A 25,120-nucleotide genomic window follows, 5' to 3' on the forward strand; every position below is an offset into this window, starting at 1 on the left:
TCCTCTGTGCTCAGCCGTGCAGTAGGCCCAATGTCAAGCAGTGGATGTTTAGTTTTACATGAGAAAATGAACATGCAAAAACAGACCAAGGAAGAATAGCAAAGCCCGGGCAGATTTTTTTTGAAGTCCCCTGTATTTCAGCACCATGGACAGCAACTCAACCAAGCGCTCCTCAGAAACCGACTGATTTTTATTTTTCAGTGAACAAAGTTGAGACGCTCTCTTCCACTTCCTCAAAGAGCTGTGCATTTGTGAGACTTTTTTTTTTTTTTTTTTTTTAAATAGTGATACTCAACTGCTGAGACCTAAATAATATTCAATTACATTTGCATGCGCATAGTAAAGAAAAAAAACAAAAAGAAACATTATGTAAACTTTAGTCCTATTTCCCCCCCCCCCCCACGATGTAAACTTTTAGTTGTACATGTTGGTAGGTTCTGTGCGTGCCTTAAATCAAATAAGCCAAACCGATCGGGATATTTCAGTATAACAGTTCATAGCTACCATTGCTTTTTAAAAACGAATAAAAATAATTAGGGAGTCATGGACACGAAATAGGTTTTTCCATCCGACTTTCAGTCAGTTACAAAGAGTCTCTCTCTTTTGGCAATTAAAGGGTCATTTGGTTTCGTTAGGAGCAGAAGAGTTTGTTGATAGTTTTTGGGAAACTCATGACACTACTGTCTTTGGAGGAGTCCTGGTGCTGATGCTGCTGCTGCTGCTGCAAGGCCGCCGTGCTCCTCTCGGCCTCCTTGTTGTTCGTGCTCCAAGAGACGGTGGTGTTGGTCAGAGCCTGGCTCAAAGTGCTGTGCCTGAACAAGGGGTCGTGGAAAACTCCGTCCACCCAGTTTCTCAGGGTCGTGACCGGCGAGTCCTGCCTGTTGTCCGGGCCGGTCACGGGTGAGGTAGCGGCGGGAGATGGGGTGAGGGAAGAGGGAGGCTGCTGCTGGCACCTCAGCATGCAGGACGGGTACTCGGTCTGGTTCAGTGAGGTCGCAGTTTGTGCCAAAGACCAGATCCGAGGCTTGCCGTCTAGTAGCTGGTGCCCTGGCTGCTGCTGCTGCTGCTGTTGGTTATAACACGCTTTTGCTTGCTGTCTGCTGTCCGGCTGGAAATCCTCCGGGTTCGTTTTGAGACAACTTTTGCTCAAGTCCTGCTCCCCTCCCAGAGAAACAGGGATGGAGATTTTCAGAGAGGAATCCTTGATGAGGTGTTCGGCGGGGCAGTCGCCCGTCGTTGTCATGTGTGTGTTCATGTGGTATCGGTGCTTCAGCTCACACTCCGAGCTCTCGGACTCCAGCGTGTCGAAATCCTCCAAATCGCTCAACTGGAGATCTTTATCAGGTCGACTTCTGGTCTCTGGGAGAAAAAAGAGACATGGCAGACATGTCAGTGAAAGATATGGAGTCATGCGATATGGCATCAGGTCTGATGATGGCATCCTGAACAGTTATTCTCCAATCAAGTATTGGATTGCAATCACACCTGTGAAGTTCCAGTTGTTCAGCCTGGCTAGTGGTAAATCATTTAAATCATTTTAATCATGAATCAGGTTTCTCCCGACATACTGTATATAGTTTAGGTGCAGTCATATTCCAAATTATGAAGTCATAACAAGCTGCAATAAGTAACATAACCTTGCCATTAAAAAAAAAAAAGACTAAGCTTAGTAAAAGTGATTTCAGCCTCCATCACATCCCTTTAAAAAACTGACTGAGGCCTGTCTAAAGTATTCTAAAGTTGTATGGTGATCATAATGGTAAGCATTTTAGCATGCCTGTATACAAAACTAATGATGCAGTTTAATAAAAAATAATTTAAAAAAAAGGTGGTTTAAGCACAGTGCATATTATAAGTATAAAATGTTTGACTGTACAAATTGTTAGGCCTCTGTTACCCTTTGTTTTTTTTATTGGGAGTATGATACAGTTTTAATGATAATAACAGTATTTCAGCAAAAATATTTTTGTTTAAATTAGATGTTACAAAACAAAATGAAATAGGGTTGCTTTACAAGGATTAAGAAGTTTCATCAATAGCTTTTTCTAATGGACATTTCTGAACAAAATAAAAATGTGGATTTGGTAACATCATCCCATCTTATATTGTGTTTGATGAAAAAGTAAATAAAGTATATTTAAGTTTTTAAGATGTATGTTAACAGTACTATACATAGTAGTGCGATCATGTTCTTTGGTATTTCTTTTTTATTCATTCTTATCCCTCCGAGTGAGATAAGATAATAATCAGTGGTTAAAACGTCTATTTAAACATGCTTTTATTTGAAGCATTAGTAAAAAAATATGACCTCTGTTAAGAAAGTTGTCAAAAGTCCCCATTCATGATACTAATCGCTTCAACAACTATACAATGCATTTTTAAGAGATGTCAAAAATACATTATTGTCTAAACATGCAACAATTGAGCATAAAGCTTTATAGTTTTTCTTTAATACTGCAGAGCAATAAGGCATTGTGACACTTACCATCCTCATTGTTCTCGCTTTTTATCTGCTCCTCCTGAGACCCATCTTCATCCTCGTCATATCTCTTCTCCTCTGAGCCCTTGTTTCTGGGCGGCCATGTCATCTTGTTCTCCTTCTTGAGCCTCCTCCTGGCGTTGGCGAACCATGTGGAGACCTGCGTCAGGGTCATCTTGGTGATGATGGCCAGCATGATCTTCTCTCCTTTAGTCGGATACGGGTTCTTCCTGTGTTCCTGCAGCCAGGCCTTCAGCGTGCTGGTCGTCTCCCGTGTAGCGTTCTTCCGCCTTGTACCCCCATCCATGGAACCATATCTGTTAATGAGGAGAACACAACCACAATGGTAATGAGAGGGTAAATAGATTATGTGATGCTCGTTGCATTACAATTTCTAATGTGCTGTCCTGGAAGTTCCTTTTCTGAAAACCATGACAGAGCCATCTGCTTCTTTGAATCTTGAAATTGTACATATTGTTCTTAATAAGCCTCAGATTTCCACTCATAAACCCATGTGTCCCTTTATTTATGTCAACGGCATACAATTAAAAGTCGACATAATAAAAACATTTCACTTAAGAGACATAATTTAGGAAATTAGGGGCAGGTAAGGGTTAAACCACCCCCATTTAAGAACACTATACAGTATGTATTATACATCCCCTAGGGAACTTTAAAACAAACATTGTCAGTACATTGTTTTATATAACTGTACATAAGCATGAAAGGACCATGTGATGTATACAATATACAGTTCAAATACCGTACAGTAAACTTCCTGCAAAAAAATCCCTCGGTAGCACTTTTTCTGCTACAGCGTGCATCTGCTATCATTATCAAAATATAGCTATTATTCTACCAAGTGAAATGTTTGGACTATATGCGTACATATTTTCCAATATCAATGCATTACCTGTTAAAACCATTCTTAGCGCAGCATACCGCTCCTTCTCCTCTCACAAATATCAACCATAGACCTACATTTAAAATGCACAGTGTTGATTTTCAGTCAGCAGTGAGCTGTAAAAGTCCTCTCAGGGGAGGCTTTTATGAGGCCTTTATTGCTCCGTATAGCTTAGTGCAGGTCAAGCACTGCTAAGGGAATCAAGAGGAGAGGAGCGTTGCACCTTTTCATACCCCAAGTTGTTTCCTCGCAGATAAAATAGACTGTAAAATTGCTTTATTGAGTGTTATGATGAGCCCTAAGGTAAAAGGCGGGCGCAGACAGAGTGGTACAGCTGTAGGCCTGCTTGTTTAACTGAGTGCCACTCATTCTGTTTTACCTTAGACTTTTTGGCCTTTTGCCACATGTGCACTAATTACTCACTTCATACAGAATTTAGAGTTATTGGTGAATAAAATAGAAAAAGCCGGCTCATATGAACTCTCAAATTTGCCATAAAGCAAATCAATACGACACTTTGCTGAGTCTTTTCTGTGCTGACACTACACATGCCTGTCAGTGATGGCATTTTTAAAGTTGCTGGATCTTTTCAAATAGCCTTCCGATCACAGTTAAAGTTATCATTCAATCCCTACATTTTCAACATATCGCAGACTTAATTTGGATGTCATGTAATTATTGGGGAGACCTTTAGACATGACAGGCATGCTCTTCACTACGCGGAAGAGGCCTTGTGTCTTTTTCTGAAACGAGCACGAGTCCTGTGAAGCACATCACCCCATCAGGAAATAAATGTGTCATGAGATGAAGGTGATAACCCAATGTTGCTCGACGTGATGAGAATGGCCTTGACCTCTCAGGGATGATTGATTTAACGCGGGGAAACTCACCCTACACTAGTGCACAATACTTTGAGAGTTACTCACATTTTGATCATCCTGTTTTGGCAGTTGACATAAGCCTTCAAGCCTGACAGTGGGCTTAGTGGCACAGCTCAAGATAAGCTTTCATGTCACTCTAACTGGACATTTTATTTAATTACACTTACAGGTATACAGTTTATTTAAAGTGGTGTGATGTTTGCATTGATTATCAAGTTTCTTATATTATAAAATCACATTATAACAGAGACAACATACCTGTCATACTGGTACTGTCCCAAGGTAGGATCATAAGGATAGTAGGCTGTTGCCTGGGTTATTCCCGCATGCGCAGAAGCTGTGGGATCTTTAGTATCGAATGTGCCCTGAAATCATACACAAAGACAAGAGTTTAGAGATGATGCGAATTGGAAATCAATTCTGGTACATTAAATTAGTCACCTGGTGCTGACAAACAGATAGATTTGTATTGGCTGTATATAAAAGTAGCTTGGTTATGTAATTCGTTAGGGCTTTTGAAGAGTGGCAGTGAATCTGAATTTTTTTTATATTTGCCTGCAAAATAAAACATGGACCAACCAGACTGATTATATTCAATTGATAAATAGTCCATGGGATGCAACACTCTTTAAACTAAGTTTTTGAAAAATGAACCTTCAGAAAAACAATAGGAAACAGTAGTTTTATTAGCTTGTTCAGAGCTGGGGTCTGGACAACTAAATACAGGCAGGTTCCTGGCAAAAATAAGGACTAGTTTAATAATTACCAGCAGTTAGAAAAGCATTGCTATAATGAATATTCTTCTCACAACAATATCACCAAAAATGGGAGCACTTAATGTTTTACAACAATACTTGTACAAACAATATTCTTTGACTCTATAGGCCCATGGAGTCTGTTATGTTTTTTAATAGCCTACATTGTTAATATATATTTATACTTTTAAAACACAATACATTTTCAAAGTCAGCCTGCTTGATAAAAAAATATTTCCAATAAAAAAAACACATAAATCGTGCTTGAACTTTTTCCTGCCTTGTTTCATTAAAAAAAAAAAAATTACTTGTCTTCAGTTAAACTCTGACACGATAAAGTGACTGAGAAGTATTTTCTTATCACTAAGTATAACTTGGCTCAAATTATGATATTGGGATAAATCACGTAAAGTAAAAGGCTGGTATTTTGCTCCATTAATCAATGCCAAGAAGGACCAGGTGAGAAGGGCTTACCAGCGAGTAGAACGCCGAGGCGTCGGTGCCGTACGTAACGTAATTCCCGTAGCCTTGACTGCCGGTGTAGGGACTCCCGTACACGCCCAGCGCTGCGGCCGAGCTGAGTTCATGCCTCGCCGTGGCCAGCAGCCGGCTCTCGTACACGGGACAGTAGACCGGTGTCTGCCCGGACGCCGCCACTCCGGAGTCGGCTATGGATCTGCCGGTGGACTCGCAGCAAGTGGTCAGAGAGTTGGTTGTCATCAGGAACTGGGGACCAAAGAGATCATTTATATTTAAAAAAAAAAAAAAAAAAAAAAGTTATTGGTATGCTTTATATATATATATTCTGTAAATGGAAGAGTTCATGTTGAGCACTATGATCTCAAAGTTAGTTTATAACTTTTTTTTTTTTTTTTTTTTTTATATATATGAAACGCAGATCGTCTCCAAACCACTGTTTACTTTTCTGCTCGTAAAAATGAAACATGATTTAAGTTTGAAAAAAAAAAAAAAAAAAAAAAATGTTGCTTCTTCGGAGGTAACTCAGGTGAACTCGACCTTATTAGCACACCCCCCCCCCCCCCCCCCCCCCCCCCAGAATGTCAATCTTTTAAAAAACTAAAATATAACATCAGATTCCTTGTTAAAGATATTTGATGATGAATGCTACGTTGTTATTCCCGTGGTATTCTGCGCGTAAAAACGTGTCCAAAAACGAGCCGTCTGTGATCCAATTACGTTACAAACAGATACAACACATTTCCCCCTGCAACACGCCCAGTCATACCCAGAGTGAAGCACAAATTATGTTTTTATGGCTCAAAGCCAAAACAAAACAGCATCTGGTTTAACACACACACAGCGTTTGCAGAACAAGTTGGCATGTGTGCTCCGGCGCAGATAAACATATGGCTGACATTACTGAGAGGCTATTATCTTGCAGAAAAATCAGGGAACGGGAGGTTTTGGGGGGGTCTCTCTGGTTTCTGGTGCCTCTGACTTAAAACCTTTTTGTAGCTGCAGGAACACAGGTATGGATGTAACGCAATACGCAGAAAAGCACTGTGGCAGCTTCCCTGATTCTTGGCCAAAATGCGTAAAAAGGATCATGTTTAAATCGATGAGATAATCAATCGCTGCAATGTCAAAAACCCCCAAAAACATCCAATTAATTGGAAAAAAAAAAAAAGGTAAACATGAACTTACTTGTGGAGCAGACGAGTAGGGATATCCAAATTGTGGATATGACATGGTAGAGAGGTCCCCCAATATCCAGAAATAAAGCGAGACTGAAGGTCTCCACTCCAACGCGAGAGGCTGCAGCTCTGTTTGACTGTACCGATCGATTGGTAAGCACAGGCTCCTACGATGCTTATAGGGCGAAGCAGAGTAGCATGTTTAATTTGTGGAAAAAAAAATGCCCCCCCACTCAAACTGCAAAAAAAAAAAAAGAAATAAAAAAAAGGCAGAAATCTTGTAGCTCTCCTCTCCTTTTTTTTTTTTTTAAATGTCTAGTAGAAATAGATAAATTAATTACGGTGACAGGCTTCCTTTGCCTAGAATAATCACTTTTGATGTCAGATACATATTTTTCCTTATAAAAAAAAGTAGTATAAAAGACGTCAGCAGCAGAGGCAGGTTGTTTTAAACGCCGGTGACTCTGACGTCAGAAGTTTCCCACTCGAAAATGACCAGACTGTAACTTTAATATGCATTTTTTTTTTCTTTCTCGGGATGACGACAAAAAAAAAAAAAAAAAAAAATCCAACAAGAAAATCTTTGACAAGGAACAGAGAAGGAAGTGCTTAAAAAAAAAAACATGTCCTGAAGATTAATTTGTAGTCCCAAATTTGTAGTCCCAATCAATCAATTCCCAGGCAATCAGTGTCTTGAATATGCAAACGAATTGTATCAGTTTGAATTCATTAAGCCCAATTATAAGCACATTCTTATCATTCCTCCGCACTGATGCTAATCACATGAGGAACTAATTGATTTTAAATTAATTAGACAAGAATATTACGGGGCAGAGAAACATATCCCAGTCCACGAATATGTAGATCCACAAAAAGAACTGCATTTGAAATATTAATATTATTGTAGTTTTATAATATTTTCTTTTTGATAATTACAAAGTCAGAATACACTTTTGGTTTCGTATAATGCTTAATAGGGTGCAGTTTGAATCAACTTTTTAACTTATCCACATGCACATAAATCATTTTAATTATTATGAAAAAAAACATTCGTGGTTTATCTATCTATCTATCTATCTATCTATCTATCTATCTATCTATCTATCTATCTATCTATCTATCTATCTATCTATCTATCTATCTATCTATCCTATCTATCTATCTATCTATCTATCTATCTCTATCTATCTATCTATCTATCTATCTATCTATCTATCTATCTATCTATCTATCTATCTATCTATCTATCTATCTATCTATCTATCTATCTATCTATCTATCTATCTATCTATCTATCTATCTATCTATCTATCTATCTATCTATCTATCTATCTATCTATCTATCTATCTATCTATCTATCTATCTATCTATCTATCTATCTATCTATCTATCTATCCATCTATCATCTATCCATCCATCTATCTATCTATCTATCTATCTATCTATCTATCTATCTATCTATCTATCTATCTATCTATCTATCTATCTATCTATCTATCTATCTATCTATCCATCCATCCATCCATCCATCCATCCATCCATCCATCCATCCATCCATCCATCCATCCATCCATCACATTTTCTCGTGTGTTTTGATCAGGTAAAATTGAAACTGCAGTTAACAAAAATGGCCAAAAGTCCCAAACTCGCCCTCCACAGCGCCGATGAGCGCGGCTCCTTGCTTGGAGAACCCCGGGTTGAGACATGTGGATAGCCCCGGGGGTCACTCCTCAAATTAATGATGATGTAGCCTACGCCTCCCCTCCTCCCCTTCCTCTCTCCTCTCCAGCTGGATCTCTGCCTGCCGGTGACAGGTCGATTGAGAGTGATTGATGACTATCTAGGGGACCGGGGCCAACATAATAATATGATACCGGCTCCTTTGCAATAATTGCTCGCTTTCATTTACAGATTAAATAAGTAATAAACAGCCTTAAAGACGGAGAGGCGTGTGATTCGGTTAAGTAGCCTAACTTTTGTCTTGCCTCTTTTTTCCCAGTTTTATTTTGGTGGGGTGGTGTGGGAGAGTGTATAAAATGGCTGTACTCTTATTCATTTTGACAAATTGAATTATAGGGGGTTAGTACCTCCAAGCAAATGGACGCATTAACACTGTGAACAGGGGGTCAAAAGGGATCATCCAGCACTTTTTAATTTGCATTAACTCTAATGCCACCTTTACATTAACAACCCGTCTGAACTACTCAACCATTCACTCACTTTCCCTCTCTCTCTCACCCCCCCACCACACACACCCACACACACCCACACACAGCTCCATTTTGTCTTATTAATTTAGATATTTCTTTTTTAAATGCATTGGGGTTAATGTGAACTGCAGTGCATTATAAGGCAGGGCGAGACCCAATTAATCTGCAACATTTTACCCTATGGATGGCAGGGGAAGTGTTGACATGTTGATTTTTGGGGATGGTGGGAGTGCACCTGACACACGTGCACACACGCATGCACACACACATAAAAGGCATGTCCACAGAGATATTTTCTATAATCAGGGCCACTTTTCTTCAAGGGCCCTTGTGTATGTATAATCAGGCATAGAGACAGTGGAACAATCTGAAAGACGTCGTCGCTAAAGTATATTGCCCACACACACTCCCTCCTCACTCGTTGTATACCCTTTCATTATCCACTGCGTTACCCAGTGTTATTGGGCGCCTATGATCAAATATTTAGGCGCACTAGTATATGCTTTTAGATGGAAAATGAAGGCGACGGTAGGAGTTCATGCTTGTTTAGTGTTAAAAGATTAAAAGAGGAGCTTTTTTTTTCTTGGACAGATGTGTGGAGGCAGGGATGCTCTGCGTTTAAGTGGAGCAAGTGATGGGAATAAGATGCTATTCGAGTTAAGGACAAGGGGTCTATGCTTATTATCTGATTGTATTTTCTTAAAATTAAACATGATAATCAACGGGCTGTTATCAGTTATTAGTTATCTAGATTAATGGCCGATTTGAAAGTAATTTTACTGTATAGATTAGGACAGATAGCAGTGTTCAGCAGTGATCTAGTGTAGGAGCATCTATCATATTGATGAGTAACATAAATCATCTGCTTGACTGGAATTAGACAAACTAGTGGGGCAATTATATACAATTTGGTCAATGCATAAATATCTTCTTTTATTGTCTGCAAGTCTGTAATATTTTGAGGCTTTACTGTCATTTAGTGTGCATATATTGTATTCAAGTTTCAGTTTTAGCCTTATGGCCCCAACCTCAAACTATTCTCGTCAAAATCATAACTGTGTTGCACATTGAAGTAAGCCTGCACATTTGCATCTCCTTTCCAACTAAAGTCATATTAAAAAGTTCCCCAGAAACGTTGTAATCATGAAGGTGTCACTTTCCTGATAATCTGTCTTTGATTAATGAGCCACAAGGAGGGGAGTGGCTGAGTGTGCCTGTGTGTGTTTGTGTGTGTGAGAAATACAGAGAGAGAGAGAGTAAGAGGGTGGTGAAGAGAGAAGGGTAAAACACCTCCTTCTCCCCACATTCAGCTGAGTTTAAAGTGAGACAGGCTGCAGTAAAAAGGGGAACAGTATCAGGAAAAGCAGAAAAGCTAATCTTTTCTAACAGTGATGGGTTATGTTGATATTTCTGTGTTTTATGATGTACAACATAAGTAAGGCTGCTTTGGGAATTAACACTGTTATTGACAATGGTGGTAGATATTGTGTCACATAAGTTATGTTGGAGGCACTTACTGTACACCTGAGGGGTTCTGAGGTAATCCCAGGTCTGAACAGAGCCCAGGGACTTAGGTTTAAATAAACCGCATGAACTATGTTGTGCAAGACATTAGATATATTTCTGTGATTTGAGGCTCTGTAATACATGTAATACAACAACATAGTCGGAATCTTATATTTATGGTGATTGTTTTATAGTGATCCTAATATACCTAACCATATCATATATAATTAGTATATAGTAGTATTCAGTTTTTATGGTGGTATGGTGGTGTTACAGACTAGCGCTGCTGGAATGTCCTGCCCCTTACTGGAATCACATGACAGTGATCAAACTAGATTTGATCATTCTTAGTAACAGATTGGATAAACTGTTCGTCCAATTGTCGTCAGTATAATACATATTTTTGAACATGAACAACTTATCAATCAGCATTCAGGGATGTTGTTTGATTGCTTGGGCATTTCAGTATTTTGTCACAATTAATGGATAAACTACCAGTGGATTTTCTTTGTCTGTGGATTTCAATGCTCATGGCAGCACAGGGATGACTTGCAGTATCTAAAACCTTGCTTATAATTAGTTGTTTATCAATAACCTCCTAAAAAAACAAGTTCTCATTTCACTCTGTTATTTCCCTTAGCCTAAGCTAGTGATTTTCTTTTTCACACATTGAGATTGAAGTGTCTTCAGATCACGTTGAAAATGTGTGAATTGTGCTCTGAGTTTTGGACAGGACTGAGGGGTTGAGTGAGCACCGAGACAGGGAACTTGCCTCAATCAAGTGTGGTTCAGGGATAGTGCTGATGTTGACCTCTGCTGTGTTCAAACTCCCCAATGTGGGTGAGCATCAGGTGAAAGAAGAACTCAGTTTATTGACTTCTTCAAAATGTACTGTTTTGTATCTACTTGTCCCTCTTTCTGTCAGTTTTTAACCCTCTCTTTAGTCTTATTTATAAAAAAAAAAGTAAATATTAAGCCAAAATGCGAGCTCATAATCTTGGTGTTCTGCCCTGTTTTGTTACAGTAGTACTTTTTTGTTCCAACTTCATGAAGTTCTGGCTCTACACTGTCCTTTTCTATTATATTTCATCCGGTATGAGGATAATGTTTTGGTGCTCTGATGTCTTATGGTCCACTGTCTCATGCGCTGTTTTCTGAGTCAACAACGTAGAAACCCAAGATGACCTCAATAGCTGAAGACAGCTGCACAGGTCGACTCGCTCAGTGACATGAAGCCCCGAGCAGCTCCCAGGCTTTCCAATAACTACCATGTTTCTTTTTCTGCAGTCATAGAAATAATGTCCAAGCATTCACAGACACATACACACATAAACACACATAAACACACACAAACACATACACAATGCTTATCCAGCAAAACATTAGCCTATTCGTTGTCTAGTCTAGTCTTGGAGTCCAAATGGAATATTGATCTCCAAAGGTCTTCTCGGTGTATTTCTTATTTCTTCACTTGAACAGCACAGTGATTTTTTTTCTCCCTCTTCTCTTTTGGCCTTAAAGCCCTAATGGTTTCTGCATGAGCTGGATAGACTTCTAGGCTGCTTCAGGCAGTCTGTATACAAATGGTGACTTTTGTTGAAGCTGAATATGTTTCCAGGTGGTAATAAATACTTTTATTTGGTAGATTGTGCAAACAAGTCAACATCCTGTATCTTAACCAGCTGAAGTGGCTTTTAAAAAGACCACCTTTAATGTGCTGTTTATCAGGTTATCTCTGTCCGTATGTATCATGTCTTACCACCTTACCGGGTTGGTCAAGGAAAAGTAAGTATAGGGGAAGAAGAGAAAATGTTAAGAAATGAGGGGGGTAACCATTTTGGAATCAAGAGGGAATCTCTTTATTAAATTACTGACTTTACCTATAAAATAATTAGGGGAAATAGTATTTTAGTTTCTTGATAACTAGACTTGAAAATGTAGGGCAAATACAGTAACAGTGTCGATATTGCAATAGAGTTATGTCATGGCATCATTTACTATATTTCCAAATTTGGATAAACTTACAAATACATTTGACTTTGGGAAAGTGTATATTGTAAAAGTTGTAGATATGTAGTTCTTCTTGTTACTATTATAGTGTACGTCATTATTGTTACTGGTTAACAAATCATTGGGCAAAGCCTGGAAAGAAGAGTCCTCTATAGCTGTGGTCACAAAATAGATACTTGCATGTTTTAAATATTCTGATTAAATACTGGGGAAAAGTAATACAGTTTTAATATTGGTGCATCTGACAACCGAAATAGATATACAACAAAATAATAATAAAATTGGCTGAGCATTACATTTTATGAGGAGGGAAATTCACTCGACAGTAGGTTCGACCTCAAGGATAAACACAATGCGTTTCGGTGAGTAACCTTGAATGCAAACATCTACAAGAAAACTTCAAAGGGGCCCTTTTTTCATATGTACTCAGGAACAAACTTAAACCGATGTTTACTAGACAAATCATAGTATTAAGTATAGCGTGGCAAGCTTTGCATCTTCAAACTAATTTCAACTGACTAACACATTAGGTAGTTAGTGTCATTTGTCAGTTGTCCAGTTCTTCAGTAAAGAGCTGCAATCTAAAGGGTTACAAAAATAACGCAGAGCTCAGTGTATGCATTGTCATTTATTTAATTACACAAAAGTAACATATTTCTGACTATGCCGCACAACTTTCCAAGGCAACCTTTTAGTCACTCAGACGACATGCAGTAGATTTTATGCGCACGGCATTGAACACGTTACGAAGGTGGACATCCAAATGTATTATGCAAATCATGCAGCATCAACACCTTCAATGATAACATGTCCATTATACCTCATCTATTATCCTGAGCAGGGCGAGCAGTAATGGCAGTAATATGATAGTGGACCTTCTAGTTTTAACAATACCATGATAACATGTCTGAGATGAGTCTACCCAACCCTCTCTTTCTTCATCTTTCTCTCACTCCCGTTGGTCTCGCTGCTCTTCCTCTCAAGCCCCTCTAAGTGGTTTAACATGTCAAAGTTCTCTCGGCTCATCCATAATTGATCACCACAACGGAGCATCTTCGCTGCACTTAGTTAACTAGCTATCTGCAGGTGTTCCCTTAGCAACTGACCGGGGACTAAAACATTTGAAGGCCATATGTAGACTCCCAAGTCCCAAAAATGTGAACCAATGTGTCTTGTAAATCTTGGTGTTTGCCCCTTGTTCACTGGTTGTGTTCTTGGACTTAGTATGTATGCCTGCCCATTACACGGTCCAGGATATAGGTGAAAACAATCAAATGTATTGGTATTTGCACACATTCCTTAGAGGTCATGCCTGTGATTTCAATGTTGAGTCTGACGGATTATGTCCTTTTACATGATTAACATGTAGTAAAGGAAAACTACGAGGATGGTTGTGGTTATTTTTCATGTGAATTTGATTGAAAAACATTTGCACATTTTACTGTAAGCCCAACTATTTCATATGATTTTCCTTGATTTGTGTACATTTGTGTCAACCTGGTCCTTATATATGTCATTACTTATTTATTTATTCAGATTGGTCATATATAAACCTACGCATTCATAACAACAGCAAACTTTGGTGGTCTCTCTTTCTCCCATGCTTTGAGTAACACTGGCTTTAAAAAGACACACTTAGCCATACTAATATATAGCTCCAGTGGTTGCCCAAATTAGGAAAAAAAAGAAAATGTAAATCTTTTAATTACCAAAATGTTCCACACAAAATAGTAATGTGCTGAAACCTGCTCAACCCCCTAAACCATGAAAGGAAATGTGCTAGCTAAACTAACCAATGTCAAAACAAATATAACATACATAATTATATTATTATTCAAATTAATTAACAACATAAACTAATATAGTTTTACTGGCTGTCTGCCTGTTTTGCCAGGTCAACTTATTTTTAGCGCCTTATGTGAAAAAAAGAGACACACCAATGGAATGACTGTGAGTGAAGAACAAGAGGAGTGTCATCATGTAATGACATTGCTAAACTTCTATTATGTTCTTCATTCTGTACTCATGACATACTTGCAATCCTTCCTCTGTTGTTCTCCCTAAGGTTTCTTCCTTTTTCTTATAAGTATTGCCATATCTGTTTCTTAAATATTATGTCTGTAAATCATCCCTTACCATAAATAACATCTGAATTCATGTTATTTTATTTGGAGCATATAAAACGTTAACGGGTTGCAATTAATGGAACCAAGCTCCTTTGTTTAACTCTTGCTTAGGATGCTTGTGGAAGCGAAGCTGACACAGGCTGTTGTAGGATTTCACTACAAACCTTTCTAATAGTCTAGCGGCCTACATTGTAAGCAACTTTAGACTCTTAACCCAAATTTTAATAAAACAGCAGAGGCGCAGCGGGGCATGTAAAATGCAAAGTATGTTATATGTGGCAATCTCAGGACACTATCTTTACAAAGTATTTCACAATTATGGAAAAAAAGCTAACCTTGGTATAAAAAACATGTACTTTAAGCTATATGAAACCTACCAGATACATTGTAATCTTTATGTATCAGTTTTCAATGTAGCTTTCTTTCCCCCGTTGTCCTTTTGAAAAAGAAATGCAAACAGTCTGGGCGGCCAAACAAAGAGACTTGTCAATCACCTTTCTGCCTGAGTGTGTCCCATCCTGTGTGTGTGTGTGTGTGTGTGTGTGTGTGTGTGTGTGTGTGTGTGTGTGTGTGTGTGTGTGTGTGTGTGTGTGTGTGTGTGTGTGCGTGTGTGTGCCTGCATGTGTCAACAACGGCAAACCCATCATGTCAGACACCAGAATGACACTGATCGCAGTGTGATGCACACACACACACACACACACACACACACACACACACACACACACACACACACACACACACACACACACACACACACACACACACACACACACACACACACATATATACACACACAGGGGCCAGGTGGCTGCTCTCTCTGTCATGACAGACCCAGACCAGACCACTGACTCCCTCGACTCCCCCGACACCTGAGACCACCACCAGTGCAGCCAAGCCAGTTGCAGCCATGCGCAGCTAGCAGTCATTTAATACATTTCCCCCCTATCAGAAATTTGCAAGGAACATTTTGTTTTATATTAATATACAGACTGTTGTACCAGCCTGGGGTGCTATAGAGTGCTGTTTTGATGGTTATAACAGACTTTAAAAGAGTGGCTCTAACCTATGATGTGCCATTACTGCACAAGTATGCCAGTTTTTATTCAAACCAATCACCACAACAAGCCATTAAAGAGCTGCTATGTCAAAGCCATGGCCTCAGAAAAATCATCCTGCCCGGCAGATGGATCAGTAGCAGAGGGGATATTTAATTTCCCTGTACTTGTGTATCTGACAGGACCTCACACATACTGCTTCCAAGTGCCATGGACAAGTACTTGAGTGAGTTAAGGCAAACTCCAAATTCAACTTTGAAAATAGGCACTGGGATAAATGATGCTACACCTCCAAAATGTATATTTTCCTTGCTCTCTCCTTCCTTTTTTTCTTATTTCTTTGTACTGTATTAACAGAGAGAATGACCAGACATGATCTCTTCCACCATCGTTCCATCTGTTTCTGCTCCAGATGCACATGGATATTATAAAGTCATGATCCTCTTTCAATATTCATCTACATAATAGAACTAGTACATTGAGCGTAGCTGCGTTAAGGGGCAGAGGATGTGTTATAGGTAGTGATTATCTTCCTGAAGACGACGCAGGCCTAGGCAGGCACTCACAATTATTTATTCATAATGCATCCACTGAAACACAAATGCACTTTATTGTCTCATTCTGCATCTTATTTTACCCATAAACCAGAAAATGGGCTGGGATTCTAATGAAAGAGCCATGTTAATATCAAGGCAGATAAGGGCTGGCATGTGCAGATGGGAGCACAATGTGGAAACCCAATCACAAGTTCCTTCAATCATTCAAAACCAGAACAAGAGGGAATGGATGCATTTGAATATTTTCCTCTACCTGGAGGTATTAAAACTATACAATTTTAATACCTATTTAACATGCAGTTGCTTTTTGTGCTTCTCATTTTTGCAGGTCTGCATAAAAAGCAGGCAAGTAATGTAGGAGTAACTGTGGCAGCTATGGGCATGACATGGTTTTTCAACCATTCCCTGACTGTTAACGCTGCATTAAGGTCTTACTCACTGAGTGGACTGCTCTCTCCCAGCAGTCTAATTCTGGCTTTCTTCTTTATTCTGTTGTCTTTGCTGTGCTTGCTGAAATGTAAGAGATTTGGGCCACATAAATAACTTTGTACTTCATAATTCAATACATTACCTCCTTTAGTTAAGCACTTCTCTGCTTTGACATTTTTTTATTTCAGTCTTACAATTGGAAATTCAGTCTGTAAGGGGAACACATGTCTTATCTAGCACTTCTGTATCCATACTCTCAAAACTGCCATCAAGAGTCTAGGAAGGGTAACACTATGGAAAAGGCAATGTTAGATGTGAGGTGACCTTGGAAAATTGTTTGCATGAACTTCTACACCAAAATTTAGAGCATTGCAATGAATCAGTGTTTCTGATGCATGGGGGGCTCCAGTCCACCCATGACCTCTGGCCCCTTTCTATGTCTGAGCATCTAAGACAAAACCTATAGCAACGTTGTGTTTACTCCTTACAGGCAGTGCATGCCATCAACCTAACGGTTTCTGGCTTAGGTAAAATAACAGCCCGGTAGTCAATGTAATGTGAATAACATCAGGTGAAAACTTTGCTTGGATCTCGGCCTGATCACGTCTTTGATCTCATCTTGGGAAGAAAAAAATTAACATGCTTTATATCAACGCACGCTTCTGCTACAGAGTTTACCAAAGTTGTGTCTGTGACTGGTCACCAGCAGACAAAATGGCTGTGGATAATACAAATTCAACATCTCATTCATCAGAAACATTAGTGCACATAAAACATCAGATTGTGGAATGCTCCTCTGTCAGGGTCACTTGGATAACAAAGTAAAAGAGAAAATGAGTGGTGATATTAATATTATGAAGGAGTATGGAGAAGAGGGAAGTCAGTCCACCCATCCACGTTTCTTTATTTTCCACTCCGCCGATCACATTTGAATATTTTGAAAGGAGTGCCTATGTTTGCCTTATCATGCATTATTCTGAGGCATTACCTGGGCCTTAACACCGCAATAAAGATGGCTGGGAAGTCTCTCTCACTTTTTCACAGAGATGCACAACAATAATAATATTCATACACCACCTGCCTCATGAAGAGGGGTCTTTCGTTTGACTTTATAATCCCTTTAAAGATGTGCATGTTAGTAGCAGAGATTTATCCAGTGTGATTGATACAGAGGCTGTTTTTTTTAAGGCTGTGATACAATGACAACTTTTTGAGGCAATGAAGATGAGCCATAATACCCTCAGTTGGGATGTGAAGGGCCAAATTGTTGTGGAAATCCTACAATCACTGTGGATAACATTGAGAACGGTGAGGAATACAATTATTTGGAAAGATATGGGGCAGCTTTGTTAAATCTATGTGAAGGCTGCAGGGGTCTATATTTTGGATAGTTAAAATCAAATATACAACTTTTGGAAAAGCCTTCGCAGTGTCAATTTTGTTTGAACTGGACCAAAAAGCTGCCATGATTAGCTTAAGAGATTTGCTAATTTTTTAGAAAACATATCATATAAAGGTTTTGTCAGCAAGTTTGATGTTTGAAATTATAGTGACACTGCATTATTTGATAATGGAAGGAACTGGACTGACAGATGCAGTATTATATTAATTCATTTTAGGATTAATTATTCCTTCTTCCAACGACCACAGACCACCTCCCTGCCACACTACTTACCAACTACCCAACCCACACACTTGCAGAGCAGGTAAGACAAGGTGTCACATTATTTCCTTATCATTAACTACTTTCATTAGGGTATACAATGCCCTCAACATGTGTTTTTGCCAAAGTGATAAAATAGGACATTCTTTTTCACACACGCCTGCCAAAGCAACATTGGGAAGTGTGACAGCTGAAATGTGATATCGCAATGGTTTCAGTCCATAGATACATTCCCACCTGGTGCAGTATAGTCAGCTATGACCTGTCAGTCAAAGGACTTCTTGGAAGAGAAAGTTCTTAGCAATTACTGTCATATTCTTCTTTTTTTTTTGGCAACAATTAATTTCTTTCCCCCAGTTACTTTTGACATTTTATTGTCATAATTTAACAAATATAATCATATGACAGCGTAGGCTATGGAGACAATACAGTAATAGTTACTAAAGTTAAATACAATATTAATTGATTATCAATAAATGAATAAAACCAACTAAAAACAAAAGTAAGAAAAATATTAACTAAAGCAACAATACATCTATTTTACGCCTAGAATCAAAGCACTTCCAGCCAGAATGGTTGTTTGATCAAAGGTCAATAGGAGGTTTGGAGAAAGATATCCCCCTTAGTTTTAAAGTGCACTGTTCCAGTTGCAATGTTTTGTTCAGAATTCATTGAACATATTAATGTTGGAAGTCTTTCCTGGTTCCCAGTAGGCACAATGCATTTATTTGCTATGTATGATAAATGACAATTCTCTCCCTAGATATTGGGTCTAGTGTGTTGTCCAGTTATTAACCAAAGAGGTACCATATTGGTGTAATGCCCATCGGTATTTCCAAAAACCTTGGCCGGTAGATCATGATCCACCTTCAAAAGTATTTGAATTTTCTACCTTCCCAATAAATATGGTTAATTGAACCTATACTTATATACAAATATATTTGAACAAAATGTGTTTATGTTTTATCTTAGTATTTGTATTAATTCTTGAATGTTTAAATTTAAGTTGAGACTCCGACCATATTTGCAAGTTGCACTTAATGTGCCTGGTGGACATATTTTCAGATATATGCATGTTGGGGATGTGACATAAGGAATTTCTTTTAGTTGTTATATGCTCCACAAACTACTCCATCGCTTCTGCTGTTCTTTTTTGCCCCAGTGCTCACAGACAAATAATATGTGTTGGCCTTTCACCCCGCATGTCAAAAAAGTTTGAGCCGATCTAAGAAACAATCACATTCTCTGTGGAGATAGTTAAGGGAAATGAGAGGGTCTCCCGACTTGGTGATGGAGATTTGTTGCTCGGGGGTTTACACCTTATACACCTTCCTTTTTCCAAATAAAAAATGCTTGTGTGACATTAGTATTTGAACAAGTATAGTGCCCTGAAACCATGAATAGAAATACATTTCTCCCCTTTTACTCTGACCCTGAGCCCTAGAGCCCAAGGCCATTCCTGTCACACATCCACAAAGGGTCAACTCTCCAAACCCTTGAATAAAACCTGTTCTACCTTTCAGAGACAGACAGATATGGTGGTGGGGTGAGGCAGAAAAATGGACAGAGGCAGAAAAATGGACAGAAAAACAGACGGAAAGAGCACCATTCCAGTGTCCGATGAGCTGTTGTTTGTCTCCTTGAGGTTGCCCGCTGCCTTGATGCTTTTTGTCTTGCCTGTGGACCTGTTTTAGTCCCTTCTCTCCTTCTCCCTCCCTCAATCTTTCTCACTCTTGCTCCATCTCTTTCCCTAACTCACCCCCATCACTCTCCCTCCATCACTGTTTCTCTGCCTCTCTCGCCCTCTCTCTCTATCCACTTTTCCTTCCGAAGGCTAAGGATTCCTGCGGCCCCTCTGAGAGAAGTGTGTGAAAATGCACAATGCAGGTCCCCCGGCGTGCCCACCCCGAGCACAGAGTGTGAGAAGAGGGCTCTGCATTTGATGCCTGACTGACCAAATCTTCTGCCAGATAGCTGGGTCTTTTCTATTCCCAGCGGCGCGGCGAGAGCATTGCCAGAAGTGGTGCGGAAGGAGAAGGGGAAGGCACAGTAATTGTACCAAGGTCTGTAGAGATTCCCCACCCACCCACCGAGCCACCCCCCTCCTCTCCTAAACCGCTCCTGAACGGCTTCTCAGTTAAAAGGAAAAGTGTCCCTGGGCAGCGAGAAGCAACTTCTCTCCAGAATAACCAAAAAACAGTGTGCACTCATATATGAATAACGTTCAATTTATCACATGAAAGCCCATATATTGAATACAACACCTTGCACTGTCCCCAGTTCCATCTATTTTTCAACACTCCCGATGAAAAAAAGAAATAAAAGAGTTTAATTCCCAAAGTCACTTTTGGATTGTATTCTGCCAAGGAAATCTATACTGTAAACACTGATTTTTTTGTCCAAAAATTGTCATTACAACAACAATCTTTACATATTTGCAGCTGAGAGCAATATTTTTACACATCTTGCACCAAACCTGTGTGTCTTCTGCTTCTTGGAGACTTTATCACAGTGATGCTTCTAGTGTCATGCCATGGAAATATCCAAGGGCACACCACAATGGATTCTTGCCGTTCTGATATCCATCCAGTGTTGACAACAAGAAGTGATCAGGATAGAAAAATAAACTTGACAACAATTAATCCAAATACCACTGATGGACATCAAAAACAGCGCAGGAAGACAACAATGGATCCAAGTCAGTGTCACCCTCCTCCATTAAAGAGGCTGCTATTGTAATGCTAAATATTTCATCAGTTGACTGAACGAGAAGTTCAGAGGGCCCCGGGAGAGCGTGCCAACCGCGACAAGTACTTGTCAAACCTGCACGTTTTCTAGGATATGGCATCCTACTTCTCATTATATGATATCAAAATCAATGTGGCATAAAGGAGAAAAACTCCGACCACAAATTACCATCTTTTGGACGAATAGACTTATCAGGGAAATGAGGAAAAATCCCAAATAAAGGGCATTCATTTCTGCCCTCTAAAAAAAACATGTATTTAATTTCCTGTATACATTAAACCCCTAAAACCAGTACAGACTGCTGGTGGAGTGTGCTTCAGTTGCATTCCAACTCATAAGCTTTGAAATGCTTTTATCTAGCCAAACAGTGAGCCAATGTTACAGGGACTTGACATTGTCACATATTGTAAAAGAGGAACAGCTGCTGTTAGCATCACAAAGATGCTGTGCGTTCCACAGAGCCAGAGCATGCACAGGAGGAGATGATGGAAAAGAGAAGCGGGTAATAAGCTGTACCATCCTCAACCTAAAGCAAAACACATCAGGTTTTAGCTACAAGTAACAAAATGTAGCATCACTTCAGTCCTTTCAAATGCACTAAAAGCTCAAGTAGACTGGCAGAGAAAATATATCCTTTACTCACTTTGCAAAAGTTAGTACCAAGAACAATACTGGCTTAACAGTCTGTAATTTAAAAGACTGCAATACAAGGGAATGAGAGAGCCCTAAGCACAACACGCTCTCACTGTGGGTCAGATGGCTGTGAGATGCAGAAAAATGTTTAGGCCCACAATACGCCCGAGCTTAATAGTGGCATGAACCAATGTACGTATCCAACATGACCCGATACAGAGAGTCCTAACATCAGAATCAGCTGGAGGAGAGTCATCTCTCTTGGACGAAGATGCTTCAGAGGGCAACTGAGCAGTGTTTCCAGAAAACTCCCCATCCATTTCAAAGGTCCATGCTCAGCGCTGCACACTTTCTGCATCCCTTCCAATTCATTACCCCCTCGCCCACATGTATTATTCTGCCCGCTACGCATTCACTCTTGTCTCTGGGGGCAAATTTATTGGTTGAAGCATTTTGACTCCATTTACCTTTTAAAAGCCACCGTTTAATGCTCGATATTTTCTCTCAGTTCTGTTCCTCGATAGCCTGGGATCTATGAGATTGCATTCCTTCTGCTTTGATGAGCAGCATAACTTTGTTCACTTTCCCATTACTGGAAATACTGGAGAGGAGTATAGTCTGCAGATTTTTAGTATGTTTACCAATACTGATCATTTATTATTTGTTTTTATTTTATATATGTACATATTTTTTTTCTTTTTTGTCATGGCTGGATTTTTCCTATTTTAAAGAGTTTCAGACAGTCAATGAGTTCTATTACTTTACAGCAGGCTACATTCACGTTGAGCTTAATTCTGGCTAGTTCATCCATATTTTCATTTTAAATGATGGTTTACATGGTAAACTCGTTTTCTTCTAAACTGTTTTGCTATAATGATAACCTATAGTAACTACGTGAAATAAAAGAGAATTACATTATATATTCAATTATTTCAATATTGACAAAAAAGCAATTCTGCATTCAATCTTGATGTACATCAAATTCAACACTGTGCGTGAGCCTAAATGAGCTGTGTGGTATGCTGTTATATAGCACATGATTCTCCTATCTCACTTCTCTGTGTAGGAGAGAGAGAGGGTACATTATGCATTTTTCAGATGGATTTAAGCAGCGTCCTGTGGGTCCTTTAAGAGCCCATCATATTTATGAGGATGACATATTGTCGCCATCAGGAGAGTGTCGCAGAAGCCCAGAGAGGAGATCACTTTAATTGTTGCTGGCATTTGGAAAACACACTATAGCCACTGTTTTCCCATCTACATATGAAAGTCTGTAGACTACAGAAGAGGACAATACCCAAGTTTGAAAACAGGACATGGTGGCAATTGTATTTTACCACCCAATTCCAGCATGTTTTTTGGGTTACACTTATGTTGATTTTTATCCACACATGATACGTTTTGTGCTTTATACTGAATGTATCTTGATATGATTGTCAAATTTCATGATTTTCACCATTTTCATGCCATCAACAGTATGGTTTAAAAGAGATGATTCGCAGCTTATGTTTTAAGATTTTCTAAATTCATCATCACTAACTATTCTCAGAGACTGAGCTCAAGACTGAGCAGTTTGGGTAATAGTTAATGTGACCATCTACTCTAAAGGAAACAAACTATAGTTTTATATTGAAAATATCCAAAGCATATCAGGCCTGAGAGTAAAACATCCCAACAGAAGAGAGTTGTACATTGTTAGTTAGACCATAGAGCTCTGTGTTAGACGATTGAAAAGTTTAATTGTCCCGATATGGGACCACCAGCAGTGTTACAAGCATTCACACACCCATGAACATTCATTCTCATACACACTCACAAGCATACACTACACAGGTGGAGACAGTCGTATTGTAAGTGAGGGCCACAGCAGTTCATCGGCAGGACAGAGACATAAATCTTGGTGCCCTGAGGACAGGTGTGGGAACCAGCTAGGGAGAAGCGTAAAGGTCCACACAGCTTTGATTCCCTGTAATTGTCACAGTACAGTAGAGGACAGCACAGTTACCTCTCCACAGAGACCATCCCCATGTTCAAGCTAAAAATCAAACTTGCTCAATGGAACCAAGTTGCAATTAGTGGGAATCTAATTTGTTAAGGCTTGCCCTCAACAATTAAAATATTATATGAAGGGTAATGGAAATAGTTACTATCTTTTTCATCTTCTTTTTAGGAGTTATACTATTATTAATTAAATTTGTCTACTTCTCTCTGTAATTGTCAGTGTAGTGCAGAGGCCAAGCCAATACAAGTACATACCGCTACCTAAAAGGCCAGACCAGGGTTCCCCCAAAAGGATTGAAGAAGCAGCCATCATAGAAGTCCCCACTAGTTTGTCTGTAGTAAATCTATGCATGGACAATAAAATAAAAATAATCAACAATAGTTCATACTACCATGAATTTAAATGTGATCAGTAATTAACAGTGGAATAATATTCACATAGTTTACTTAAGTAAAAATAGAAATACGACATTGTAAAAACATTCTGTAAAAGTAAAGTCAATGTCCAGCATTCAAAATATTTAGTATTTGGGCAAGGCATAAGGAAAAAAACCGAGAGAAGGTATTTCGAGCATTAACTCAACATTTTTAAGAATAATCTTGAAATACCTACTCTAGAATAGAAACAAAACTTTTGAGAATAAATCAAACATTTACTGAATTTTTGGCTTTATTCTCAAAATACAAAATGCAAAAAAAGTCCTCCTCCTCTCATTTTCCCCTTATTCCTGGCCCTAATACTCAAATCATACTCAAGCAAAGGTACAAAAGTATTTACATCAAATGTATTAAAGGTACCGGAAGTAAAAGAGCTTATTAAGCAGAAATGGATATTATATTAACCGAAATATATATGTTGTAGCTGTTTAAGGTTGGGATCATTTGAATACTACTGGGTAGCTGAAGAAAAAGAGGAGTAAAAAGTACAATATTTGCTTCCAGAATTTAGTGTAGTAGAGGTATACAGTAAAGTATGGAAGTTCAAATGGAAATACTTAAGTAAAGTTAAGTAAAAGTACTTTTAAAAAGTACTTAAGTACAGTGCTAACACTAGTGCCAGTACTTGTAATAGTTATTTTGTAAAACTGTGAGCTAATGTATGCATGTACATCAATTCCTCATTAAACTTCATCATTCATATTTGGTCTTTGTAATGTGTTTTATCCTGGAGATCTATAACATGATTGACAAGTAGGAATGCTGGTGCACGCTGCTGTGTTTGTCCAAGCAGGCCCCCGATTGCATCAGTCACACCTGGCGACTGCCTTGGGCTTACCAGCCTGTAATTTCATGGCTCAAAAGTACAATGTCTCATTCTGTCAACATTCACTCCTGATGGAGGCTTGCTCATTTGCTGCCATATCCGGCATGCACCCTTCTATTTTCATGGCATTGTGAAAATGTTGCACAATATATTTAAAGCATCCTTATTTTGCATGATTTTTAATCCTTCGTATTGGTGACAGAAATAGACTTTAAAGCAAGAGAAGAAATATGTTTTTTT

The 25,120-nt window shown here is 38.9% G+C and overlaps 1 protein-coding gene across 1 annotated transcript; it reads right to left on the reverse strand.

Annotated features, from left to right (window-relative positions):
• Window positions 1–631: 631 nt before the first annotated feature.
• On the reverse strand, window positions 632–6,729 carry irx4a (iroquois homeobox 4a). Its single transcript, XM_054622145.1, has 5 exons — window positions 6,685–6,729; window positions 5,494–5,745; window positions 4,523–4,629; window positions 2,486–2,796; window positions 632–1,359 (listed from the first exon to the last, which is right to left on the reverse strand). The coding sequence occupies exons 1-5, from the start codon at window positions 6,727–6,729 to the stop codon at window positions 632–634; spliced, it is 1,443 nt and encodes a 480-aa protein (XP_054478120.1).
• Window positions 6,730–25,120: the final 18,391 nt, after the last annotated feature.

The sequence above is a fragment of the Anoplopoma fimbria genome, chromosome 20, assembly GCF_027596085.1.
Source record: "Anoplopoma fimbria isolate UVic2021 breed Golden Eagle Sablefish chromosome 20, Afim_UVic_2022, whole genome shotgun sequence".
In the NCBI taxonomy this organism is placed as follows: domain Eukaryota; kingdom Metazoa; phylum Chordata; class Actinopteri; order Perciformes; family Anoplopomatidae; genus Anoplopoma; species Anoplopoma fimbria.